This window comes from Hemicordylus capensis, chromosome 5 (genome assembly GCF_027244095.1).
Source record: "Hemicordylus capensis ecotype Gifberg chromosome 5, rHemCap1.1.pri, whole genome shotgun sequence".
Lineage (NCBI taxonomy): Eukaryota > Metazoa > Chordata > Lepidosauria > Squamata > Cordylidae > Hemicordylus > Hemicordylus capensis.
The window spans coordinates 237,083,931-237,106,284 of record NC_069661.1 but is presented as its reverse complement, the minus strand read 5'-3'; the positions used below and the strand labels follow the sequence as shown (position 1 = coordinate 237,106,284).

At 46.1% G+C, this 22,354-nt stretch overlaps 2 protein-coding genes across 2 annotated transcripts in view; one reads left to right on the top strand and one right to left on the bottom strand.

Moving 5' to 3' along the window:
* WNT5B (Wnt family member 5B) overlaps positions 1-22,354 on the bottom strand; it is a 156,081-nt gene that overhangs the window by 63,151 nt on the left and 70,576 nt on the right. The gene's annotated exons all lie outside the window — the stretch shown is intronic.
* FBXL14 (F-box and leucine rich repeat protein 14) lies at positions 8,792-12,966 on the top strand. The gene has a single exon (XM_053255875.1). It carries the CDS (start codon positions 9,737-9,739, stop codon positions 10,937-10,939), a length of 1,203 nt encoding a protein of 400 aa, XP_053111850.1. The 5' UTR covers positions 8,792-9,736; the 3' UTR covers positions 10,940-12,966.

The following is a 22,354-nucleotide window of genomic DNA, read 5'->3' as shown; positions in this document are numbered from 1 at the left end:
CACACACAGAGATTTGTTTTTTTTATAAGAGAATCCATTAGATAAATTTGGATATGCAGGATGACCATCTATCAGTACAAATGGTGGAAATTACAATTTCACTATTCTAATACTATTTTTCTAATTCTGGCTGGTCACAGATAGTAAATATGGGGCATACCAATATAATATCTTTTAAAATACAATTTAGAATCACTTTAGGAGTTATCGCGACCTCCTAAGAGAACTGTGGCAGACAATGAAAAATCCAGCAAAAGCAGAAAATGCACATAACCGTTTGTAAAGAAGCACCAGAAGCAATACACACACTAGTCCAACATAAAGATTCTGTTGGCCCTCACTCAGCCTGACTCATTTAATTCCCTTGTTCTTGTGCCAGTCATGAGTAACATTAATGCAATGCCAATCCTGAGTAATGAGTGAAGTTATCCCATCACTACATTTTTTGTACTAAACAGTGGCATTAGGGTGCACTCAAGTTGATCTAACTCCAGGTCTCTCATAAAACATGCATTTCATTAATCACCTCTACCCAAACTGTCCACTCTCCGAATATCACTGGCGCTACTCCAAAGCAAGTGGTAAACAATCCCAACTTTATGTGTAGCACAGTCCTGTACACATTTACTTAGAAGTAAGTCCCACTGTGTTCAATGGGGCTTACTCTCTAGTAAGTGTATTTTGGGCTGCAGCCATGGTGTACTAGCTTGTTTAAATCTACGGACTTGAAAGTAAATGTGCACATATGCTAGTTTACATGGTGTCCTTTCCCTCAGATATAATTGCGATTCATGAACTATTTACACTAATTCAACCCCAACAAAAAATCAGTGGCTGACATCCAGACTAAATTACTCCTGAATAATCCTGGTGAAATTAAATAGTCCTTTAGAGTAGCGGTCTTCATTGAAAGGCCGGGCAGCCAGTGGTGGTTCCCATTGATCTTAAGTGCGGCTCCTGGATTAATTGTTTATCAGGCCCTTTCAAAGTTACAGAGCTGAAGCCAAATACACTGCATAGTTCCCCGGCACTGCACAGAGGGGACCATTCCCACTGTGCACTGCTGTACTTTGCCCAGCCAGTGAGGTGGGGCTCATTTGACAGAGCCCTGTCAAGCCCTGGAGCCAATCTTAGAAGGCACACACAGACCACTAGAAGAGTAGGCCTTCCCAGCATTCCCCCCTAGATCTCCATGGGGGAAATGGCTCTCACATGGAAGGCTATTTGGCCAAAGTGGCCCCAGGCTTGAAAAATAGTGAAGTGGCCCCAGGCTTGAAAAATAGACAGTGGCGCACCTAGGTAATTTTGGTGCCCGGACCACTCCCACCACAAGGCCCCCCTCCCGAAACCTGTGTTTGGGGGCCTCTGGCCACCACTCCGCGCCCACCCCCACTGAACCCCCACCCCCATAATTTCAGCCACCATATGTGAGCCGAACAGGCCCCCCCAGTGGTGGTGGACGGAGCAACCGCTGGGCCTGTCCCTCCGTCTGGCTCAGCAGCTCTTGAGAACTGCATGGCACTCCAGGATGGCTGCGCAGTTGAAATAGATCGCCGCAAGCCTATGAAGCTCAGAAGTCTCACTGAGTTCAACTGATTTCTTAATAATTGGGTGTCGGATTGCTACCTTAGTCATGTTTTTATTTGTTTGTTTGTTGAATTTATATACCGCCTAGTATAAAAATATCTAGGCGCACATTAAATATAACACATTTAAAATCCATAAGATGAAAAATAGATAAAAACACGTTAAAAACACATTAAAATTTAAAAATCGAATCTCAGTTGAAGGCCTAGGAAAACAAGTACATCTTCAGGGTCCTCCTAAAAGCAAACAGAGAAGGAGATGCTCTTATTTCATGTTACCAGCAAGCCATATTTGGGGGTAGCACAGAGAGTATCCCTTTACCCAAATCACACTGGATCATGAGCTCATGATCTTAGTACCCACTTTTACTCAGTCTAGTCAAAAGACTCTTGGCTCAAAGCAGGTCAATGGCACAGGTTATGCTGGCAGGGTGCCTTCAGGTCTGAGCTATCAAGACAGGCCAAACTCGAACTTGTCATGAATTAACAAACAGGCTAGCAAGGACTCAGTGGAGAGGCTCATAAAAACTATAGATATGTAATCTTTCTGCAACTGATCTTAAGAGCCCTATTCACCACATACAGCCCTATTAACCACATACATCACATTTTCATAGCTTCCTCCTGCCTTTGTTGGGCAAGCTACCCTCTAAGTGATTAAGTTCAAGGGTCAGTAGATTTCTTTGTCTTTCATGAAATATGCCACCTTCTGGGTAAGCAGAATGGCTTGGAAACTGCCTCAGGGCACGTTTCAAGATATGTCTACCTCTAGACAAAGCATTTGGGCTCAGAATCTGTTTGGATCACTATCCTGCAGACTCTCTCATACGTGCAAGTTGTAGCCCTTAACTCCTCGTTCCTCTTCTTCGCTTTCCTACCTGTTCCCTGAGAGGAAGCCTCCCTGCCAGCATGCAACGAACACGCCAACTTATCTGGGAAGGATAGGTAAGTTAACTTCTTGCCCTTCTAAGTCTCCTCACCGCTTCTCTCCCTTCCTTCCCTCTTCCCAAGCACTTTTCACAGCAAGCCTTAAGCCAGCCTCTGGGCTAAGAGCCTTAGCCAAAGTGATTTATTCTTAATTAGGACTTTAGCTAAATTATTTCAGTGAGACTCATAGTATTAGCCAAGATTGATTGCATCGCCTAACTAAACGTTTGCCTTCTGTACCCCTATTTAACCCTTAATAAAGCCTTTGAACTATATTCCTCTCCCCTCATTTTTCCAATATGCCAAAACTTGCTCAAATTGATACCGGAACCAGACTGCTCCCCAAGCCAAGCTAATTTCCCCAAGTCAAGCTAAAAGCATAGTTGAGGTGTTCTAGCCAACACCTGGGGCAGTTCTGGTAACAAGCAAGTGTAGTGAAACACTGATTCAGTCATACCACTATTAAAAATATACTATGCCTGTTTTAGCCCTCCTTTTCAAATGAACTAATGGAATTTGGGGATAAATTTTCCAGTTCAGAAAAGTCTTATGGCAGCTTCTTCATATTTGTTTAGAACGTTTGATCGGCTAAGATCACAGCAATATAAATATACTCACGTATTTGTTATAAGTTTTATATACCCAGGTATGAATGCTATGAAATTCAGCATTTAAGTGCTTGCATCATTTTTTGAAGGAATGGGGCTGACCAGAAAATATATAACACTTGCTATACACAAGGGCACAATCCATCAGCAGGTTATCTTGAGCAAGCCCCATTAAAATTAATGGAAGTTGTGCAAGCGTATGACGGATTGTGCAGAACATCCCAGCGGGTTTTCTAATGTTGAATCTCTGAGACCACAAGAACACATATCTCAAGCACTTTTTTTTTTTAATGCTTTTGGGGAGCTTTGCCTAATGTGTCTAGCATATTGCTTTCAAGCATCACTTAATGGAGGTATCTATGTGAGTGTAAAGTGATGCATACTGGGACAAAAAAAATCCAAACTTCACATATACATTGATGGGGTCTGGCAATGACCAACCAGGAAAAAGATCTTGGGGTTATGGTGGACAGCTCATGGAAAATGTTGACCCCGTGTTTGGCAGGTGTAAGGAAGGCTAATTCCATGCTAGGGATTGTTGGGAAAAGGGCTGAAAATAAAACTGCTAATATAGTTATGTGTTTATATAAACCTATGGTGCAACCACATTTGGAATACAGTGTACTGTTACGGTCACCATATAACACCATATAATTCTTTAAAATTAATATTGTAGAGCTTAAAAAGGTACAGAAAAGGGCAACCAAAATGATCAGGGGGTTGGAGCGACTCCTCTATGAAGAAAGGCTACAAAGTTTGGGTCTTTGGTGAATAGAGGCAACTATTCACCAGACCTCATGTTATGTCTGCAAGCTTGCTGTCTATATAGTTTTGCCAAGGAGTAAGGGAAATCACCTGCTTCTCTAGATTTCTGGTCATGTGCATAAGTGTGATGAGATGAAGATTGCCTCACCACTTGGCAGGACAATACAGATGATTAGCTTACCAAGAGGTAATAGAATTAAGATTCAAAGTGAAACTGGCAGGCTTGAACAATGGGTTAAAGTCTCTCTGGCCTCCCCCAAGATAGGACAAGATTTTTTTAATAGGACAAGAATTTTTAATTGAACCAAAAAACTACTAAAGCATACAGTATGTTACCAAAGCACAATTATATACAAAGTGGTTGTTTGTACATCATATATCTACAAAGATTTAAAAACAAGGATTTGGTAACCCACAGGGTTATAAAGTATATGCAGGCAGTACTGTAACTAGGGGAAGGGGGGGATTACAAGGCACATCAGGTAATGGGGGGGCGGGTTATGTCCAACGTCCATTTCCACAATTTGTCCCATTGCTGTTTAGAAGAGATACACTTGTCTTTTTGCACATAACCATACAAACTTTCCCAGAAGAAATTTACTGTCTCATCTACGTGAACCTCTCGGTCGCGTCTTCCCTCCCTATTCCTATGCAGGAGCATTGCATAAGTGACATACAGGTTTACTAACCTGATTACAAGAAGGGGAACATTCCAATTCCCTAGTATGAGGGCACCCGTTCCGTCCCGTTTCCTTGAAGGTTTCTTACTGGGACCTCGAAAAGAGGTTCTATCACTCAAACTTGAGGTTAGTTCTCCCCAAGTCTGTTTTTCCAAATCAGGCCACTCTAACAACTTGCTTACTCCCTGCCACAATCTTTTGGCTACCACTCACTCTTTTAAGAAATGTGAGTGGGTTTCTCTGAATGTCTTGCCTAGCTCACTAGCTTTCTGTTTGCAGGTGATTTTAGGACATTCTTGCTTGTCCTCTGGGAGCCATGGCTTAGCCATGTTAAGCGGCAGTACTTGGTGGTATAAACGCCACCTCCCATAAATGAAAAGGGACCTTTTTCTCCTTAAAGAGGGCGATAGGGTGATCGGGTTGCAACAAGTACTGTGAAGTGCAGTGTTTGTAGCGTTTACATTCTAAACTGCGTTTTTTAAAACCCACTTCAAGAATCTCTCTAAAAATTGTTTTCCTTAGCTGCTTAACTGAGGAGGATCCTTTAAATAGATCCGGTTCAACCTTCCATTTTTTTTAGTGTGAATAACAAATCTCTCAAGTAGTCCAGGTGTTCTCTTTTTAATACTTGTGTGATATTACCATCGAAAGAGCCTCTCCCCCACCACGCTATGCCCTATGCTGACTTTCGCCAACATAGAGCAAAAAGCGAAACCCAGGTTTTTTTGCAGGAGGTTGGACATGTTATGGACATTCATGAAAATCCAGTTTCCAAAATTGTAGGACATGAATTCAGTTACAAAATAGGGTTGCAGGGCAGGTAGGGCTAGGCCTCCCCGCTCAACCTCCTTAAATGCTACCGCACGGGCCAAAGGGAAGGACGCTGTGTGCCATACTAGACAGAAGATCTGGCTTTCAACTCTCTGAAGGAGATCGAGCAGAGGAGGGTAAACTACCGCCAGGTTGTGCACCAGGGGTATCAGGTAAGTCCAGATGTAAACCGCTTTCTGGTACATGGCAAGGCTCCATTTTTTCCACATGGTGATTTTAAGCATTACTTTTTCTTCCCAATCTGTCCAATTTTCCCCCCAGATTTTTTCCTTAATCCCGTATTCAATCCCAAGAAAGGGCTGAGAGAGACTCCTGCCTGTAACCTTGGAGAAGCAGCTGCCATTCTGTGTAGACTATATGGAGCTAGATGGTTCAGCAGAAATTAACATAAAGTCCCTCATTTAGATTTTAAAAAATCAAGTACAGAAGTTCTGCTCGCACGTGGAATATTGTGTCCAGTTCTGGGCACCACGTTTCAAGAAGAGCAACTGCCAACTTGGAAGAGGTTCAGAGGAGAGCAATAAAGATGGTGAGAGGTCTGAGAACCAAGTCTACGAGAAACGCTTAAAGGAGCGGAGTATGTTTAAGCTGGAGAAGAGAAGACCAAGGAGAGGTTTGATCGCCACCTTCAAGTAACTGAAGAGCTGTCAGATAGTAGGAAGACTGACCTGTGTTGTTGCTCCTGAGGACAGGACTAGAACCAATCAGCTGAAATGGGGGGGGGACAACCACCAGATTTAGGCTAAACATGAAGAAGAATTTCCTAAATGTAAGAACTGTTTGACAGTGGAACAATTTGCTTTCATGGTGGTTGGTTCTCCTTTCCTAGAGGTTTTCAGCCAGAGGCTAGACAGCCCTCGCCAGAGATGCTGTAGTGGTTTCCTGCACTGAGCAGACCTCCAAAGACCCTCCCAACTCTGGAATTCTACAATATCATGAGGCTGTTCTCACAAGCAGCCAAGCCCAGGCTGAGGCCACCAAGCTTCAGCTCGGCTGCCTGTGAGGATCTGCATGTATCCCAGCGGTGCTGTGCCACCAAACCCTGTGCCGAAGCCCAGCCAGCAGGATCATGTGTCAACGCAAGCCAATTGGAGCTCATGCAGGGCCAGCTTAAGCGAGTGGCCAAAGTGGCCCTGGCCAAGGGCACTGAGGCTTAATGGGCGCCAAAAAGAACCACAGCACACCCACAGCCAGTGTGCCCCTTGCCCCCTCCTGCACCCAGGCAGCAGGTTCACCGGCTGGGAGTGTGTGCACCTCTTCTCCCAGACTGGGGCGGGATGGGAAAGGGTCTGAACAGGCCCTCTCCTGGGCAGTGGCCCCACACCCTGCATCTGGTGTCAGATGCAGGGGGTGCAGCCAACACCGAGAACAGGTTGCTTTCCCTGCCTCCCAATGAGGCAGGGAGGGAAAGCAGCTCCCAGTCAGGGATTCCACAAACTGGGAAGCACTGAGGGGCTGGTGGGCCTTGTCCCCAGTATTGGCCTCACCCCCTGCATCTGATGTCAGATGTGGGGTTTGGGGCTCGTGCACACTTTTTGCACGCATTTAAAAATACTAGGGCACGGGGGATTATTTTGGCCAAGGTCAACACCACAACCCCTTGAGCCAGCACTGAACTCGTGTTGACACTGAGATGGGCCTCTAGAGCACCCATCCCCTAGGGTAATTCCCTAGTGCACTGTGCTTGGCACGTGGTGCACTATGGGATACTTGGAGGTCAGGGTAAGGCGTCCCAACCTCTGTTTACTCCCACGGCTTCTGGAAGCGTGGGTCGTGTGGGTATGCAGCTTGTGTGCCAGGTAGGTTGAACCCTGCCTTCCCTCCTGCCCACCCACAAGTGCTGCAATGTGAATAGCCCCTTTATGTACACAATGGTAAGTTACCACTTGATAAATGGTTGTATGGATCTGCAGTCAGTGGAACATTCTCCTCTGCAGTTTAATATCATCCCCAGACACACATGGGCTTCAGTGAGAGGGTGCATATCTGTTTTTAGACTACAGTGCTTTATTTAAATAATGCATTCATGTTCTGTCATTAATGAAAAGGATCTTTATGGAGAAGCTTTTCTAAGTAGTTCCTGATCTTGGGTACAATTTATTAGGGGGATCTTGGACATAGTGAAAGTCATACCAAAGTGGCAAAAAGATGGTAAAATCCCCACCTCAAGAGGACGTGCCAAACGTCTGCGTTTGACTTCAACAATCTGGATTTGGGCCATTTGTCTGCTCATAAAAGACTATATGAGTCTGAGAATGCTATCAGGTTTGGGTCCAGAGATCTCTGGCAAGTTAAAAACTAAACCACATTCCCAAGTTTCAACAAATCCATGTAGGGTTGAAAGCAGCAGTCATTTAAATGGCATTATTTTCCCCCATATTTATATTAATAGGCCGACTGCACAGTTTTATTTAGAACTGCAAAATTCAGAGCCATTTATTTAGAACTGCACTATTCAGAGCCATTCTCTTAAACAAGTTAAGTAAATCCTTTTACTGCTTTATGAGCAAATAACAATATGTGATTGGTCTCCATTGCTTTTTCCGCCAAATGCTAAGGGAAAGTTGTGTCTGATATAAGTTAACATTTATCACATTAACATAAGTTATCATGTCAATGTAAGTGAGTTAACATTTATCCCCCTATTAATGTTATGTTAGATACAATGCAATTTGTACAGTGTGCAAATTTACTACCCTGTACACATGTACACTTATTCACACATTACATCCAGTGCGCATGGAGTCAAAAAGATTGTGAACTGCCACCCTAGAGCCTTTGGAGTCAGGAGATACATAAATTAAACAACACACACAACAACAACAACAACAACAACAACAACACACTTATTTATATCCTGCATTTAAGGTGGTCTGGACCCAGGTTCACTTATACAATGAATGCACGTGCAGTCATTCCCAGACGCACAAAAAACAAGGTCTGAAAGGGGCTCTTATGAGGACATAAACAGGTTTCACCTAATCCCTTTACTGAAACGTCCTCTTCACCAAATATCAGTTCCAAAGAGATGCTCCACTAACAAATAGGCGAGTCAAAAGGGTGGCCTTTGCCGTCCCAACCTTAAGCCTACTTATTCAGGCGTAAAGCGCAATGCATTCAGTGGGATTTGCTCCCTTGTAAGAGGGCATGGGAATGCCACCTGAGCTCCGCTCTGGCGGAGGCAGGCAGAAAACTACCACTTGGCAGCAGCCCTACTAAAAATAACTTTTTCTCACCCTCTTCCAGAAAACCCCACTGAGGGTGGGCGGGGGGGGGGGGAAGCGGCCGCAGCCTCGCCTCGCCTCGCCTCTCCCCCGGTGTGTTTTGGCACCTTCCCGTCAGCGAAGTCTCCTTAGCAACGCCTATGCTGCTCCGTCTAACCTGACAGCTCCGACCAGGGGGCGAGCACAGCGAAGGGACAAGCGGCCGTCTGTCCCCGCCCGGCACGGAGCTCTTCTGTTCCGGGCTGGGCGGCAGAGGGACAACAACAAGCCCCGGCTCGCTGTGCTGCGGCTACGGAGAGAGGAGGGCCGCCGCGTGCGGGCGAGTCGGGAGGGCCTGAGAGAGCCTCCCTCGTGGGAGGCCGCCCGGCGACGGCGCAAGAGTTAATCCAACCAGAGAGCGAGGAGGAGGGGAAGAGGGAGGGGGTGCTGTTGCCAGGGCGACGGCTCGGAGTGTTCCGGATCGTACCAATGCGCAGGCGGCGCGGGGAGGCGGCGCAGCCGAGCCAGGCCCGGCCCCACAGCCACCGCCGCCGCCGTCCTCGTCTCCTCCTCCTTCCCCCCTCCCCTGCCGGCCTAAGCCCGGCGGCGGGGCCCGGCAGCGAGCGAGCGCGTCGGAGCCTGCCGAACCGAGCGGAGGAGGCGGATCCTGAGAGCGGCGGCAGCAGCAGCCCGGCGGCCGCGAGCCCCTTCCTTCCTCGCTCGCCTCGGCGGCGGCTCGGAGACAAAGGGGAGCCAGAGAGCGGGCCGGGGAAGCAGCCGCCTGCGGGACTGAGCGCGATGCGGCGCGGGGCCGCCCCAGGAAAGCAGCGAGGCGGAGGCGCGGCCTGCCTGGCGTGGCGCGCCTAGAGGCGGCTCCAGCAGCGCTCCCACCTTGGGCCGAGCGGGAGAGGCGCAGGCGGCCGCCCTGGCGGCGATGTGAGGCCCGAGCCGGAAGCCGCGGAGAGAGAGAGAGAGAGACGTAGCGGCCGAGGGAGCGGCGGCGGCGGCGGCGCTGCTGCGGAGAGGCCCGGAGGCTGGGTCGAAGCGCCGCGGCAGGAGGGCCCCGGCGGGTGCGTCGCCCCCCTCCGCCGGGCCCGGGAGGCTGCGCCGAGCGGAGCCGGAGCCGGGCCCGGGCGATGGAGACGCACATCTCGTGCCTGTTCCCGGAGCTGCTGGCCATGATCTTCGGGTACCTGGAGGTGCGCGACAAGGGCCGGGTGGCGCAGGTGTGCACGGCCTGGCGGGACGCCGCCTACCACCGCTCGGTGTGGCGCGGCGTGGAGGCCAAGCTGCACCTGCGCCGCGCCAACCCCTCGCTCTTCCCCAGCCTGGCGGCGCGAGGCATCCGGCGGGTGCAGATCCTGTCCCTGCGGCGCAGCCTGAGCTACGTGATCCAAGGCATGGCGGAGATCGAGAGCCTCAACCTGAGCGGCTGCTACAACCTGACCGACAACGGGCTGGGCCACGCCTTCGTGGCGGAGATCAGCTCGCTGCGGGCGCTCAACCTGAGCCTGTGCAAGCAGATCACCGACAGCAGCCTGGGCCGCATTGCCCAGTACCTCAAGGGCCTGGAGGTGCTGGAGCTGGGCGGCTGCAGCAACATCACCAACACCGGCCTCTTGCTCATCGCCTGGGGCCTGCAGCGCCTCAAGAGCCTCAACCTGCGCTCCTGCCGCCACCTCTCTGATGTGGGCATTGGGCACCTGGCGGGCATGACCCGCAGTGCGGCCGAGGGCTGCCTGGGCCTGGAGCAGCTCACCTTGCAGGACTGCCAGAAGCTCAGCGACCTCTCGCTCAAGCATCTGGCTCGGGGCCTCACCCGCCTGCGCCAGCTCAACCTCAGCTTTTGTGGGGGGATTTCAGATGCGGGGCTGCTGCACCTGTCGCACATGAGCAGCCTGCGCACCCTAAACCTACGTTCTTGTGACAACATCAGTGACACGGGCATCATGCACCTGGCAATGGGCAGCTTGCGCCTTTCGGGCTTGGATGTCTCTTTCTGTGACAAAGTGGGAGATCAAAGCCTAGCTTATATTGCACAGGGCCTGGATGGGTTACGCTCACTCTCCCTCTGCTCCTGCCACATCAGCGATGAGGGCATCAATCGCATGGTGCGCCAGATGCATGGACTGCGCACTCTCAACATTGGCCAGTGTGTCCGCATCACCGACAGGGGCCTGGAGCTCATCGCTGAGCACCTCAGTCAGCTCACAGGCATTGACCTCTATGGCTGCACTCGCATCACTAAACGGGGCCTGGAGCGCATCACTCAACTGCCCTGCCTCAAGGTGCTCAACCTGGGACTCTGGCAAATGACTGAAAGCGAGAAGGTCAGGTGAGAGGAGGGGACACGCCGGAGAGACCCCCACCCCTCCGGAGACTCGCCAACTGACTGACTGCTGCAGTGGAGTAGATGGGGGGGGAAGGGGGATACACCTCCTACACTGGAGAAGAGGGAGGGGGAAAGTATCCTCAGTATTTGCCTGCCTGCCTGCACCCACCCTGCCCCAGCAGTGGAGATGGGAAAGGGAGGGGGGGACCCACCATTCTTTTATAGTTCCCTCCCTTGCACTGGAGGGACCCAACTGCACTCTATATATCTGCCTTCACTGTGGATGGATACAGTATCACTGCCCTGACCTTTTTCTATTGGGAATGCAGCTTCTCAATCTCTTATGCACTGGGGATGAATACAACCCCTTTCTTCAAATCTGATTCCACCCCCTTCTGCACTAGGGATGGAAAAAGAACAACCTAGCCCACTAATTTGTTGTTTTACTCCAGACCTGCTCTTTGAGTGAGCACCTAAATCTCTTCCTTTCCAAAACCTTTCCCATTATGCTTTCATCTCCAGTATGCTTTTTGTAGCTGGCCACCTCTTTCTTTCTACAGCAGATATAGTATGTAGACATGGAATACTGTGCCCCTAACTTCCCTCACCCACCATTTTCTGGGCTTATGGCTAGAAGCAGCAACACCTTATGCACTTTTCTCCTCTGGAGCAAGTGATGTTTCCTTGACATTCTGCACAAGAATTGGAGTGTCAATTGAAGTGCGCTCATTCTGCTTGCTATTTTTGGTGGAGGGGGGGAGGCGGGGGACATTAAGCTACACTTTCCCCTCATTCCCATTTTATGCTGCATCCAACCCATTCTGTCACCATCTTTCCTTTGCCACCAATTGAGCTTCAGCTCAACTTCTACAGAGGTTGAAGTTACAGCCTGGAAAACGTTTTACCATCCCTACACTACCACCTCCCTCCTCCTCTTTATCCCATCTTTTTTTCTTTGCAGTTTGGGATGAAAACATATCCAGCCACATATCTTTTTCCATTTGGAGGGTGGGTTGGTAGGAATGATGGAATCAATCTTGACTGGTACTTTCACTAGAAATACTGTGACCTGGTTTCTATTTACAAACAAATAAGCCTTCTTCAAAGCACCCATCCCTTATCCTTTCTTTTGACTGATCTCAGCTTAAAAAAAAAATTATTATTATCCTCAGTATTCATTTTCTTACATAGTATAATTTTGAAAGACACTTGAAGTGGCTGTTCTTGTGAGGGTTTTTAAAGTACCTTTTCCCCCTGCTGAATATACTCTCTCTAAATGTTTGGCTACCTCGGTGGGTTTTTCTTTTCCCCTCCCTCTCTCCCCTTGCCCTGGAATTTTTACAAGAAAGATGTTGAGACTGAAATATCTTCTGCTGTTGCTTCCATTTTTGGGGAGAGAGGAAAGGCTGGTTGGGGTTTCTTTCCCCTGTGTTTCCCACCTACTTTATCTTTGTGCCTCTTCCTCCCTGCCTAAGGTTTTGGGGACCCAACAGTGCTCTTGCATTTCTGTTCTTCTAGCACAAACACTTGTAACATGTTAATGTCCAAATTGATGATTGGGCTATGGTTAAAAAGAAATGTGAAATAGAAACTCAGTTTATATGCAAATTCCCACCTCCCCTTCTCTCAAATTACCTAGGTCAAGTATGGAGCTTCCTGTATGGAAGTTGAAAGAGAAGCAGAACAGCCTGACTTGCAGTTGTAACGTGAATAGGAAAAGTCAATTTCATCTGTGTTTTCTGTTCTGCCATTAAAATAAAGGCAGTTCGTGACTACTTGTCTTTAAAAGGAGGAATAAGACAACTTTCAAAAGAAAACAAAAATGGTGGGGAAAGAAAGGATTAATTTGCAGATTTTTAAATCCTCCACATTGCAGGCCATGGAATTCAAACAAGCCCAAACGTATACCCCATCATAGATTAAATGTACTGTTTGTGAATTTGTATAAAAATAAAGATCCTCTTAAAACATTTTATATTCTTACAGTAAAAGGTTAAACTGATATTTATATAATAAAAGAGGAAATATGAAGTATGTTTTTGAAAAAAAAGTTGCATCTGTGTTGTCTTTATCTTTTGAAAAGGCAGGTATGTTGATCGAAAGTTATGAGAAGCAACTTTACAGAACTGTTGTCACATCCCTTCTCTTTCAGTGAGCAATTTGGTTCAGTGAATCAAAGGAATTGGAAGGCTTTGTCTGTTTTGTGCAGGAGACTGAGCAACTTCATAATCTTATGTTCCTAGCAGAGCAATATTTAGAAGGATCTGTTACAACCCTTGGTTTCTCTTACCATCTCTATGTGCATTCCGTAATTGAACTTGTCCAGTAATAGCTTTCAGTTTATTGTTGAACAACTTATCCACTGTTTTACTGTAACAGAGTAAATCAAAAACATTTTTTACAGATGCTAGGAATAATATGGCAATCTGAAACTTTTCATTTTCCAGCAGCGTTAGTAGCCCAAACTTAAGATTTGAGTCAGTGCAAGAATGCTTGTTGTCCAAGCTTTGAAATGAACATGGAAAATCAAATGTGGATGTTAAAATAGCCAAAACTGGGGAAAGTATCCTTTTTGTACTCATCTGTGACTTTTGCCCCAATCTTTGCTCTTTTTCCAAACTTCTCAATTTGAGTGTGTTTTTTTAATTATTATTGAGGAGAGGGGGATTAAGCAGTGCTTATCGGGCATAAAACAAAGCTTTTTTCCTAAGTCATGTAGCATAGCTTTCTCTCCCTCTTATTAAAGGAGGGAATAGTGGGGGGGGGTGTTAGAGAGAATGTGAAATGGTGGAAGGAGCTGAAGCCATTGTTCAGGGAAGTTAAAAAGAGGAGCTGTCCTTGCTTGCTTGCCTGTTCAGTCATGCATACTGAATCTTGCTGTGTGAGGGTCCCTATGGAAGGGAGGAGGGGTGATTCTTTCCCTCTTTTTAACATTCCTCTCCAGGCCTGGCTGTATTTAAGCTGCTTTTCCTCCATGTGGAGGGTGGGGGTGGGGGATGGTCTGGAGTTCCTGTACATTTGCATTTCAAGCACTCCTATGGTGGCTAGCCACTCTGCTCCTCTACTAGTTGCCTTCGTCCTTAATGCACTCCAGGTAAACAGACTGTTCACAACACAGCCATAGTAACTTCTCTAGCTGCAGTGTAACCTGCACTGGCAGCTTTGCCTTGGACATCAACTGTTCCCCAGTTAGCAAAGCAATGGTAATGTCCCCATGTCTCAACAGGAAAAGGAACATGATGATATTTCTGCTGCTTTAAGACAGGAAAGCCCACCCTTGTGTTTCCTGTTCAGAGTAAAGGTTTTACTGGACCTCCACTGTGCCCTCAAAAGGAAACCAGCACCTAGACTACTATTGCTGCTTTTATTTAAAACTTCATTCTTTCTGCTGAGAGTTGGTCACAAAAGGTGCATTGTTCTCTTTGGCAAAAGCCAGCACAATTGGATCTAATTGAGCCTGACACTACATCCATCTTCTTTTACTTGGAGGGAGGTATAAGGTCTGCTTCTGTTTGTTTTTCCCCCCCTCTCCTGCCTTTTCTTTTTTTAGGTTCATGACTGAAGAGAATATGAACCCTATTAAAACAGGCATGCCTGACCAGTAGTCACAGCCCATGAATGGTAGTATACAGGGAACAAGTTTTCTTAAGATGGCCAGCAAGCAGAAATAAATTGATCTCTACCCAAGTAATCAATAAGTGCATCAAACTTTAAAGTGTTCATCTCCCTCTGTAATTGCGTACAGAGCTTTGCCATCTTGCTTGGTGCAACAGACTGATCAATATAAATATATTGTGGGGGGTGGGGAACCAACTTGGTACTGAAACTAATGTTTTCTTGGAATTCAATATTCTTAAAAGGCATGAGCTACTGTGCTTTCTAGTTAATCATCTATACAGCACTTTTTTTGACAGAGAGCACAATTTAAATTCTGCATTCATTCTGTGAGGTAGAATAACTATGCCAGCAGTCCCAACCTGAACGCTTTCTGTTAAGGTGAGGGAAAAGCGGGATGATTAACACAAGGATATCCCCGTGAGCTATGGCCAATCAAGAATACAAAGCCAAGTTTCTCAGGATCAAGAACAACATTTATATCCACAGGTTCATAGAACAGGAAGCCCTGTACTAAAGGCTCTTTCTGAACAGTTTGAGCCACACAAAATGTGCACTCTGTTCTGAAAACCAGACTGTGTTCCTCGCATCAGGAGACGCACTGTGAACCCATGCTCACTCTTCTTTGGTCAGTCAAGTTTGGTTGCAACGACTGCTTTTAGATTCCAGTAGGAGCCTGCTGGGCAGAATACTGACTGGCTGATCTTTACGCCAGTCATGAGGTCACTCCCCTCCCTGCCCAGAGCAAGGTTTCAAGGTGGGTTTTTAAAAATGGCTTTTTAAAAATGATGCCAAATAAATAGGCCAGGTGCCTGAAAAATATTTATTGCATATTTATATTGCCAAACTGGAAACTTTTATGGCAGTTTGCAAAAAAAATAAAAAAAATAAAAAATTCAAAGTCTGCCTGAAGCATGAAATGAGAGGGCAAAATTAGAACTGGATTTGGAGTCAGGTATTGTGCTGTCGGAGTAGCAAAGGTGGGGGAAGCAGAGTTTACCCCAAAGCAAGGTGAAGAATAACTGCCCTGGCTCCTGCTAGACAGGCATGTATATATGCACCCTACATTCTTCTTTGTTTTTAATGAACCTATAGTTTTAAATGGGACATCAGAGAGCACTAGAAATCTACATTTCACTGATCTTCCTTGTAGCACACAAAGTTTCACCAGTGTATATTTTACTATAAAAACATTTGAGGCCTATGGGCCCCCCTTTAACACACACACTTCTTAAGAAGCTAGCATTACCCATAAGCGGCAGTATGGGTGCATGTTAAGTTGGGCTTAAGGCTGAACTCGGTGGGACTTCTGAGTGAACATACACATGACTGGGATAATAGGGGATCAATACAGACTGCTATTTGCCAAATGGTACTTAACATGGTGTGCAATAATTGAGAATTTTATGATAGATCTCCATCAGAAATGATCCTGGGAAGCAGAAGAGTGATACAATTAGGCTTTGGAGTGGAGAATCCAGTCAGGAAGTGGCTACATGTATGTATGGTGACTTTCAAATGGTATGTGTTATCTATATTTACTACTTAAAGACAACTCTGAATTTAAGACAAGCCCCTTAATATACCTACACTTACTCAAAAGGAACAGGACTCTGAATTTAAGACGACCCCCATGATTTCTAATATTTAAAAAAATGGGGCGGGGGACCTAGTCTTAGATTTAGGTAAATGCAGTACTACTTACATACCACTTTCCAAGCATTTATCCAGGAAAGGGACTGGGAATGAATTTCTCGAGCAAGTACAAGAAGGCTTTCTAATCAGTGTGAAAGAGGAGAAAAATGACTGAGGGACAATGAGGGTATGGGAAATTGATTATAAGTATGACTTCAATCTTTAATTGATTGATCAGTTTAAAACCTTTTAAAGGGATTAAAATTAATCTCCAATTAATTGGTCAACTATCAACACATCTTTTGAAACATTAATTATTCTTAATAGAAGTATAGGAAAAACTGCAGATGGCAGGCACTGGTACAGAAGAGGCATTCCCCTTTGCTCGCAAAGGGGAATGCCTCTACTGAGATGACATCTGCTGTAACATAATCATGCACCATCTAAAAATGGAGTATGCCTTTCCTCTCAAAACTACTGTTGTAGTCTTATACAGATTTACTAAAACTCTCTGATTAATCAACTAAGGCAGTGATACTCACAATTTTTCAAATGAGAGCCAAAATGGCAAACAGCTTTTGATGTGAGAGCCATTTCCTACTGTGCTGACCACCTCACTGCACTGCACTTTTCTTATTGCTGAGAGGGCCTCTTAAGAGAGACAGAGCCCTCTCTTATGAGCTCTGTGGGGAAAGTGCTGGAGACAGTGCAGCACTGCACAGTGGGAACAGTCACCTCTGCATGGTGCTGGGTGGACTGTGCAGAGGATTCTGCTTCGGCCAAAGTATCACAGGCCCAATAAACAATGAGCCAGGGAGCTGCACTGAGGGTTGTTGGAAGCTGCCCCCAGGGCCTTGCAGTGAAGGACACTGAACTAAGGTCTCTTCAGTTAGGCACTAGCCCACAAGACCAAAGGAAAGCCACTTCTCAACTGATAGCATGTTCTTCTAGCATGGAAGCTTAGGGGAACATGGGAGGGGGGGGGAATGTATGCCATTGTAATTCAAGGGGATAAGTGTGGATAATGGATACAGTCAGAATAATTTAAATTTCCCAAAGGAAAATGCGAAAGTGAGCCATTCCTGATGCTCTGTTTTGGCTCTCAGAGTAGCCTTCACTATGAGCTGTGACACGGAAGGAACAGTCATCAACAACCAAAAGACATGGAGATGTAAACTGAGCTGTGCAATTGGCCCAAGCAATTCCTTGTGGTGAATTAACTTGTACTCTTAGCTTAAATTTTTAAAAAATATTTCTTTTGTGAGCTGTCAGTGATGCATTCGGTTAATGAACTGTTTTTGGAGCTAATTCACAGAACTCTGCCCATGTTTTACTTTATGTCAAAGGCTGGTGCTGGTAAGACTGTTGGTCCCTGAGGGCACGAATTGCTGGATTTTTGCATGTCTTAGGCTTTTGCCATTTACAGGACTTATGTACTACCTTTTCATTGGGCTTGCTTGTCTCTGAATGCCAGCAAAGGGGGAATTAGATACAGGGCTAGTGAAAGAATATTAAGAAAATGCCAATATCCTAGCTGTTATACTGCTACACTCACGCATGCATTTAAAGGGTGTGTATTATTTATTTATTTATTTATTTATTTATTTACATTTTATATCCCGCTCTTCCTCCAAGGAGCCCAGAGCAGTGTACTACATACTTAGGTTCCTCCTCACAACAACCCTGTGAAGTAGGTTAGGCTGAGAGAGAAGTGACTGGCCCAGAGTCACCCAGCTAATTTCATGGCTGAATGGGGATTTGAACTCGGGTCTCCCCGATCCTAGTCGAACACTCTAACCACTACACCACTCTGGCTCTGTAGATGGTGATTATGATCTCAAACTCCACAGGATTTGGTTTTACTTCAGAGCATTGTATTTTCTGACAGTTTGGATGAGAAGAAGCTCTGATTATATTATTTTCTAATTGAATAAGGAAGGGAATTTGCCCTCCAGCTGCTGCTGTTAAACAGACATGTGAGGCAACCCAGAATTCGCAAGTATGACTCAGTTTGGCAGTATGAGGTGCAGCACGATTTTTGACCATGGGTGCCCAGATGCTGTGGGGCTGCAGTTCCCATCATCCTCAGCCATAATGGCCTCCAACCAATTGTAGTCCCATTGCACATCAGAGGACCCACTGTTGGGAACCCCTGGGGGAGAGGGCAGGGATACTTAAATGAGTTAGAAATCTGCCACTGGCCTGCTCTAAACAGAAATACCCCAAGTATCATACAAGGTCTAAAAACCACATAAACTGCTCCACTGGGGCTGGGGAGCATATATAAGCACTCTTGCAGTGTGAAACCTCCATTTGCTTGCAGCTTGCTTGGGATTCCAGTCCAAGAAACCCTAATAAAGGTTAAGTATCCAAAGAGTTTTGTGGACTGAATCCCAGGATATGATGATATCTTGCCTGAGCCTGCTAAGTGCTGGTATGATTACATAATTAAAAGCAAAAGCCACCAAGGTTGAATGGCCTTGGGCAAGCCACTATCTCTAACCCTATTCCACCCTGCATTTGCAACATGGAGGATAATAAAGCTGACCTGTCTTGCAGGTAAAAGGTAAAGTGTGCCATCAAGTCGATTTCGATTCCTGGCAACCACAGAGCCCTGTGGTTTTCTTTGGTAGAATATAGGAGGGGTTTTCCATTGCCTCCTCCTCCACAGTATGAGATGATGCCTTTTAGCACCTTCCTACATTGCTGTTGCCTGATATAGTACCAGTGGGGATTTGAACTAGCAACCTTTTGCTGGTTAGTCAAGCATTTCCCTGCTGTGCCACTTAAGGAGGACCGTCTGGCAGGTAGGGACATTACATTACTACCCTACCCTACCCAGGAACTCAGGGAGGCATATACTGTTCTTTCCACTGTTTAGACATCACACTGTAGGTATGTTGAGATGTCTGCACACATGTGTAAATGACTGTATAAGAATTCACTTTAAAAGTGAACTCAAATGCAGGGTACAGACATGAAGTGTCCTGCTGTATATGCATTGGACATAATAGCCTTACTGAGACATTAATTTATTTGCCATATTTTTATACCACCTGATATGTACATCTCTAGGCGGTGTACATTATGTTGCACATGTGTACAGATGTCTGTACATAGGTACGTATTTTTGTGAGACGAACTGTTTATGTCTGTACATAGTGAACCTGAGTACAGGTCCCTCAAATGCATGGTACAGATAGGAAGTGTGCTGCTGGACATGATTTGAATATTTTCAGATCTGTACACGCAGACACTGTACACATATTATACTATGTTGAACATACCATGACTAGGGGTAGTATGTGAGTCACTATACACGTATACAGATATGTGTACAGTGTACACTGAATGTACATGTGTTGAACATGACATGTGAACAGGCCTCCTATCAGATAGATTAGGCTGAGAGAAGGAGACTAGGTTGGTTGGCCCAAGATCACCCAAGAAGGAACATAGGAAGCTGCCATATACTGAGTCAGACCATTGGTCTATCCAGTTCAGTACTGTCTTCACAGACTGGCAGCGGCTTCTCCAAGGTTGCAGGCAGGAATCTCTCTCAGCCCTATCTTGGAGAAGCCAGGGAGGGAACTTGGAACCTTCTGCTCTTCCCAGAGTGGCGGCTCCATCCCCTGAAGGGAATATCTTCAAGTGCTCACACATGTGTCCCATTCAAATGCAACCAGGGTGCACCCTGCTTAGCTAAGGGGGCAAGTCATGCTTGCTACTACAAGACCAGCTCTACTCCATGCTTCATGGTGGAGTGAAGATTTGAACCCAGGTTTCTCTAGTTCCTAGTTCAATACTATAACCCAGGCATTGACAAATTTTCTTTGAATCTAGAAGACAGCCCCAAAACTTAGGAGCCAGTCAACAGACAGCTGACAAAATTACAGGACTTAGTGAGAGACCCTATAGAGGCAGGGCATAAACGGGCTTCTCTTTATCCCTTTTACAAGTAACATACTAAGATCAGAAGCAGGGCTGCCCGGGACAAATAAGTACTATACCTCTGGATATCCTAGCCTGGGTGTCATGGCTCCCTGGCGCCTGGGATTTGTCAAGCTCTGCTCTATCCACTACATCACACACTAGCTCATGAGTTGTAAGCAATATGGAGATAGTCTTAGTGCTTTGAACTCTTCAAAGTGCTCGATAAATGCTATGTATTATTATGATTATTATTTACCTTCATGCATGAGGAAGATAAATGAAACTTGAAATGTTTAAGCAGTGCTGGGTCATACGCTCTTCCCTACATCTCCAAGAAGAAAGAAAGGGCTTCATACAGATACTTCTCTCTTACCTGTTCTCTTTTGTATTTCTAAGGCAAAGTGGCTGTCTCAGACCATTGCCTCAAAATGAACTCTACGATAGGCAGCAAGGAGTTAAGGAGGCATGTGTACGCCTCGAGTCAGGCGGTTGTGAGGTGGGGGAGTAAAGAATTGAAAATAGAAGTCAATGCACCTCAGTGCTAGCATTTCAAAGGAATGTGTTCTGCAAAATCTGCTGGTCTCAGGAACAGGCACAGTCTGGTTCCAGCAAAGTGGGGCCTTTGTGTTTCACCTCCCTCGCTCCCTTTAGCAAAGCTCACTTCTATAGGCAGCTGCTCTTTCATACTGCTGTCTGTTAAGAAAAGATAATCGATAAACTCTCCTGGAATAGCTGAGGCGATGTTTGAAGACCCTTAAGGATGTCTTCTAGGCACTCTGCCAAGGCTGCTGGCATGATTGCTTAATGCTTCCTACAGTATCCAGCCAGAGCCCTTTCTGTCAAATTCTCCAAATTTAAAGCTGCATGGAGTGGGGTGGGGGGTGGGCAGTAAAGGTGGGACTTCAGCTTCTCTGCCAAGAGTAAGATTCCACCCACATTTGCTTGGCAAAGCCACTAGTGCATTTCTTTCCCCTTGCTATTTTTCCCCTCTTTCCCCCAAATCAGATCTAATATCACTTGCAATCCACATTTTACTGGGAGTACGCTTTAGTATAGTCACCTTAAGTGGCGCAGCAGGGAAATGCTTGTCTAACAAGCAGAAGGTTGCCGGTTTGAATCCCTGCTGGAACTATATTGGGCAGCAGCGATATAGGAAGATGCTGAAAGGCATAATCTCATACTGTGCGGGAGGAGGCAATGGTAAACCCCTCCTGTATTCTACCAAAGAAAACCACAGGGCTCTGTGGGTGCCAGGAGTCGAAATCGACTCCAGCACACTTTACGCTTTAGTGAATACAGAGGGACTTGCTTCCAAGTAAACATGCCTAGGACTGTGCATCCTAGGATTTTTTAAACAATCAAGAACATCTTCCGAACAGTAACAGCTTCATTGCAACTGTCCTTAACCATCACAGGCTCCTTCTCCCTATCTGCCCAATCACCATGGTGCCACAGGCTCCTCCCTACTATCTGCATATGGAATCCCCACTGCCCAATCACCATGGTGCTTCTGCTCACAGGCTCCTCCCCCATCTGCATATGGAATCTCCACGGCCCAGTCACCACAGTGCTTCTGCTCACAAACTTGTGAAAGCTTCCATGCACGGGATTAGCCATGGGTACCCCTTAGAGAATTAGATAGATAGATAGATAGATAGATAGATAGATAGATAGAATCTATTGCTTTAGGGCATGGGTTCCCAATAATGGGTACTAGTATTCCTAGGGGCACTTGAAGCACTCCCTAGGGGTACTCAGAGCTCTCCTGCCTCCCCATGCTAAAGATGTGCTTCTTGTTCCCTATCCGAAGATCGTCGGCTTCAAGCTGATGTGCCTCAGCAATGCAGAAAGAGAGGACAGAGGGAGAAGACCCTCCTCTTCCGTTCCTGATTGGCTGGTTACGTGCTGAAGCTCAGCAAACTCTTCCCTTCTACCTGACGTGCTTTAGAAAATCAGCACTGAATACTCCCACTGAAATTAATGGGGCAAGTTTATTTGTCCCATTATTTTCAGTAAGACTGCTTATGAGTAACTTGATGTGGATGTGAGCTCGTGACTGTAGTGGCCTCTCTCTCTAACTGCAACACTTAAATTTGTGTTCTTATGTATAATGTATATGTGTACACACTCACATTCTATGGGGGTACCGCAGTTTGTGAAAGAAGGGGCTACACTGGTTTAAATAGAAAATGAAAAGGCTGGGAACCCCTGCTTCAGAGTTTTAAAACCATGAAATACG

Excerpts from the sequence above, each read along its gene's own strand:
- FBXL14 (XM_053255875.1), top strand. The coding sequence starts at position 9,737 with ATGGAGACGCACATCTCGTGCCTGTTCCCGGAGCTGCTGGCCATGATC.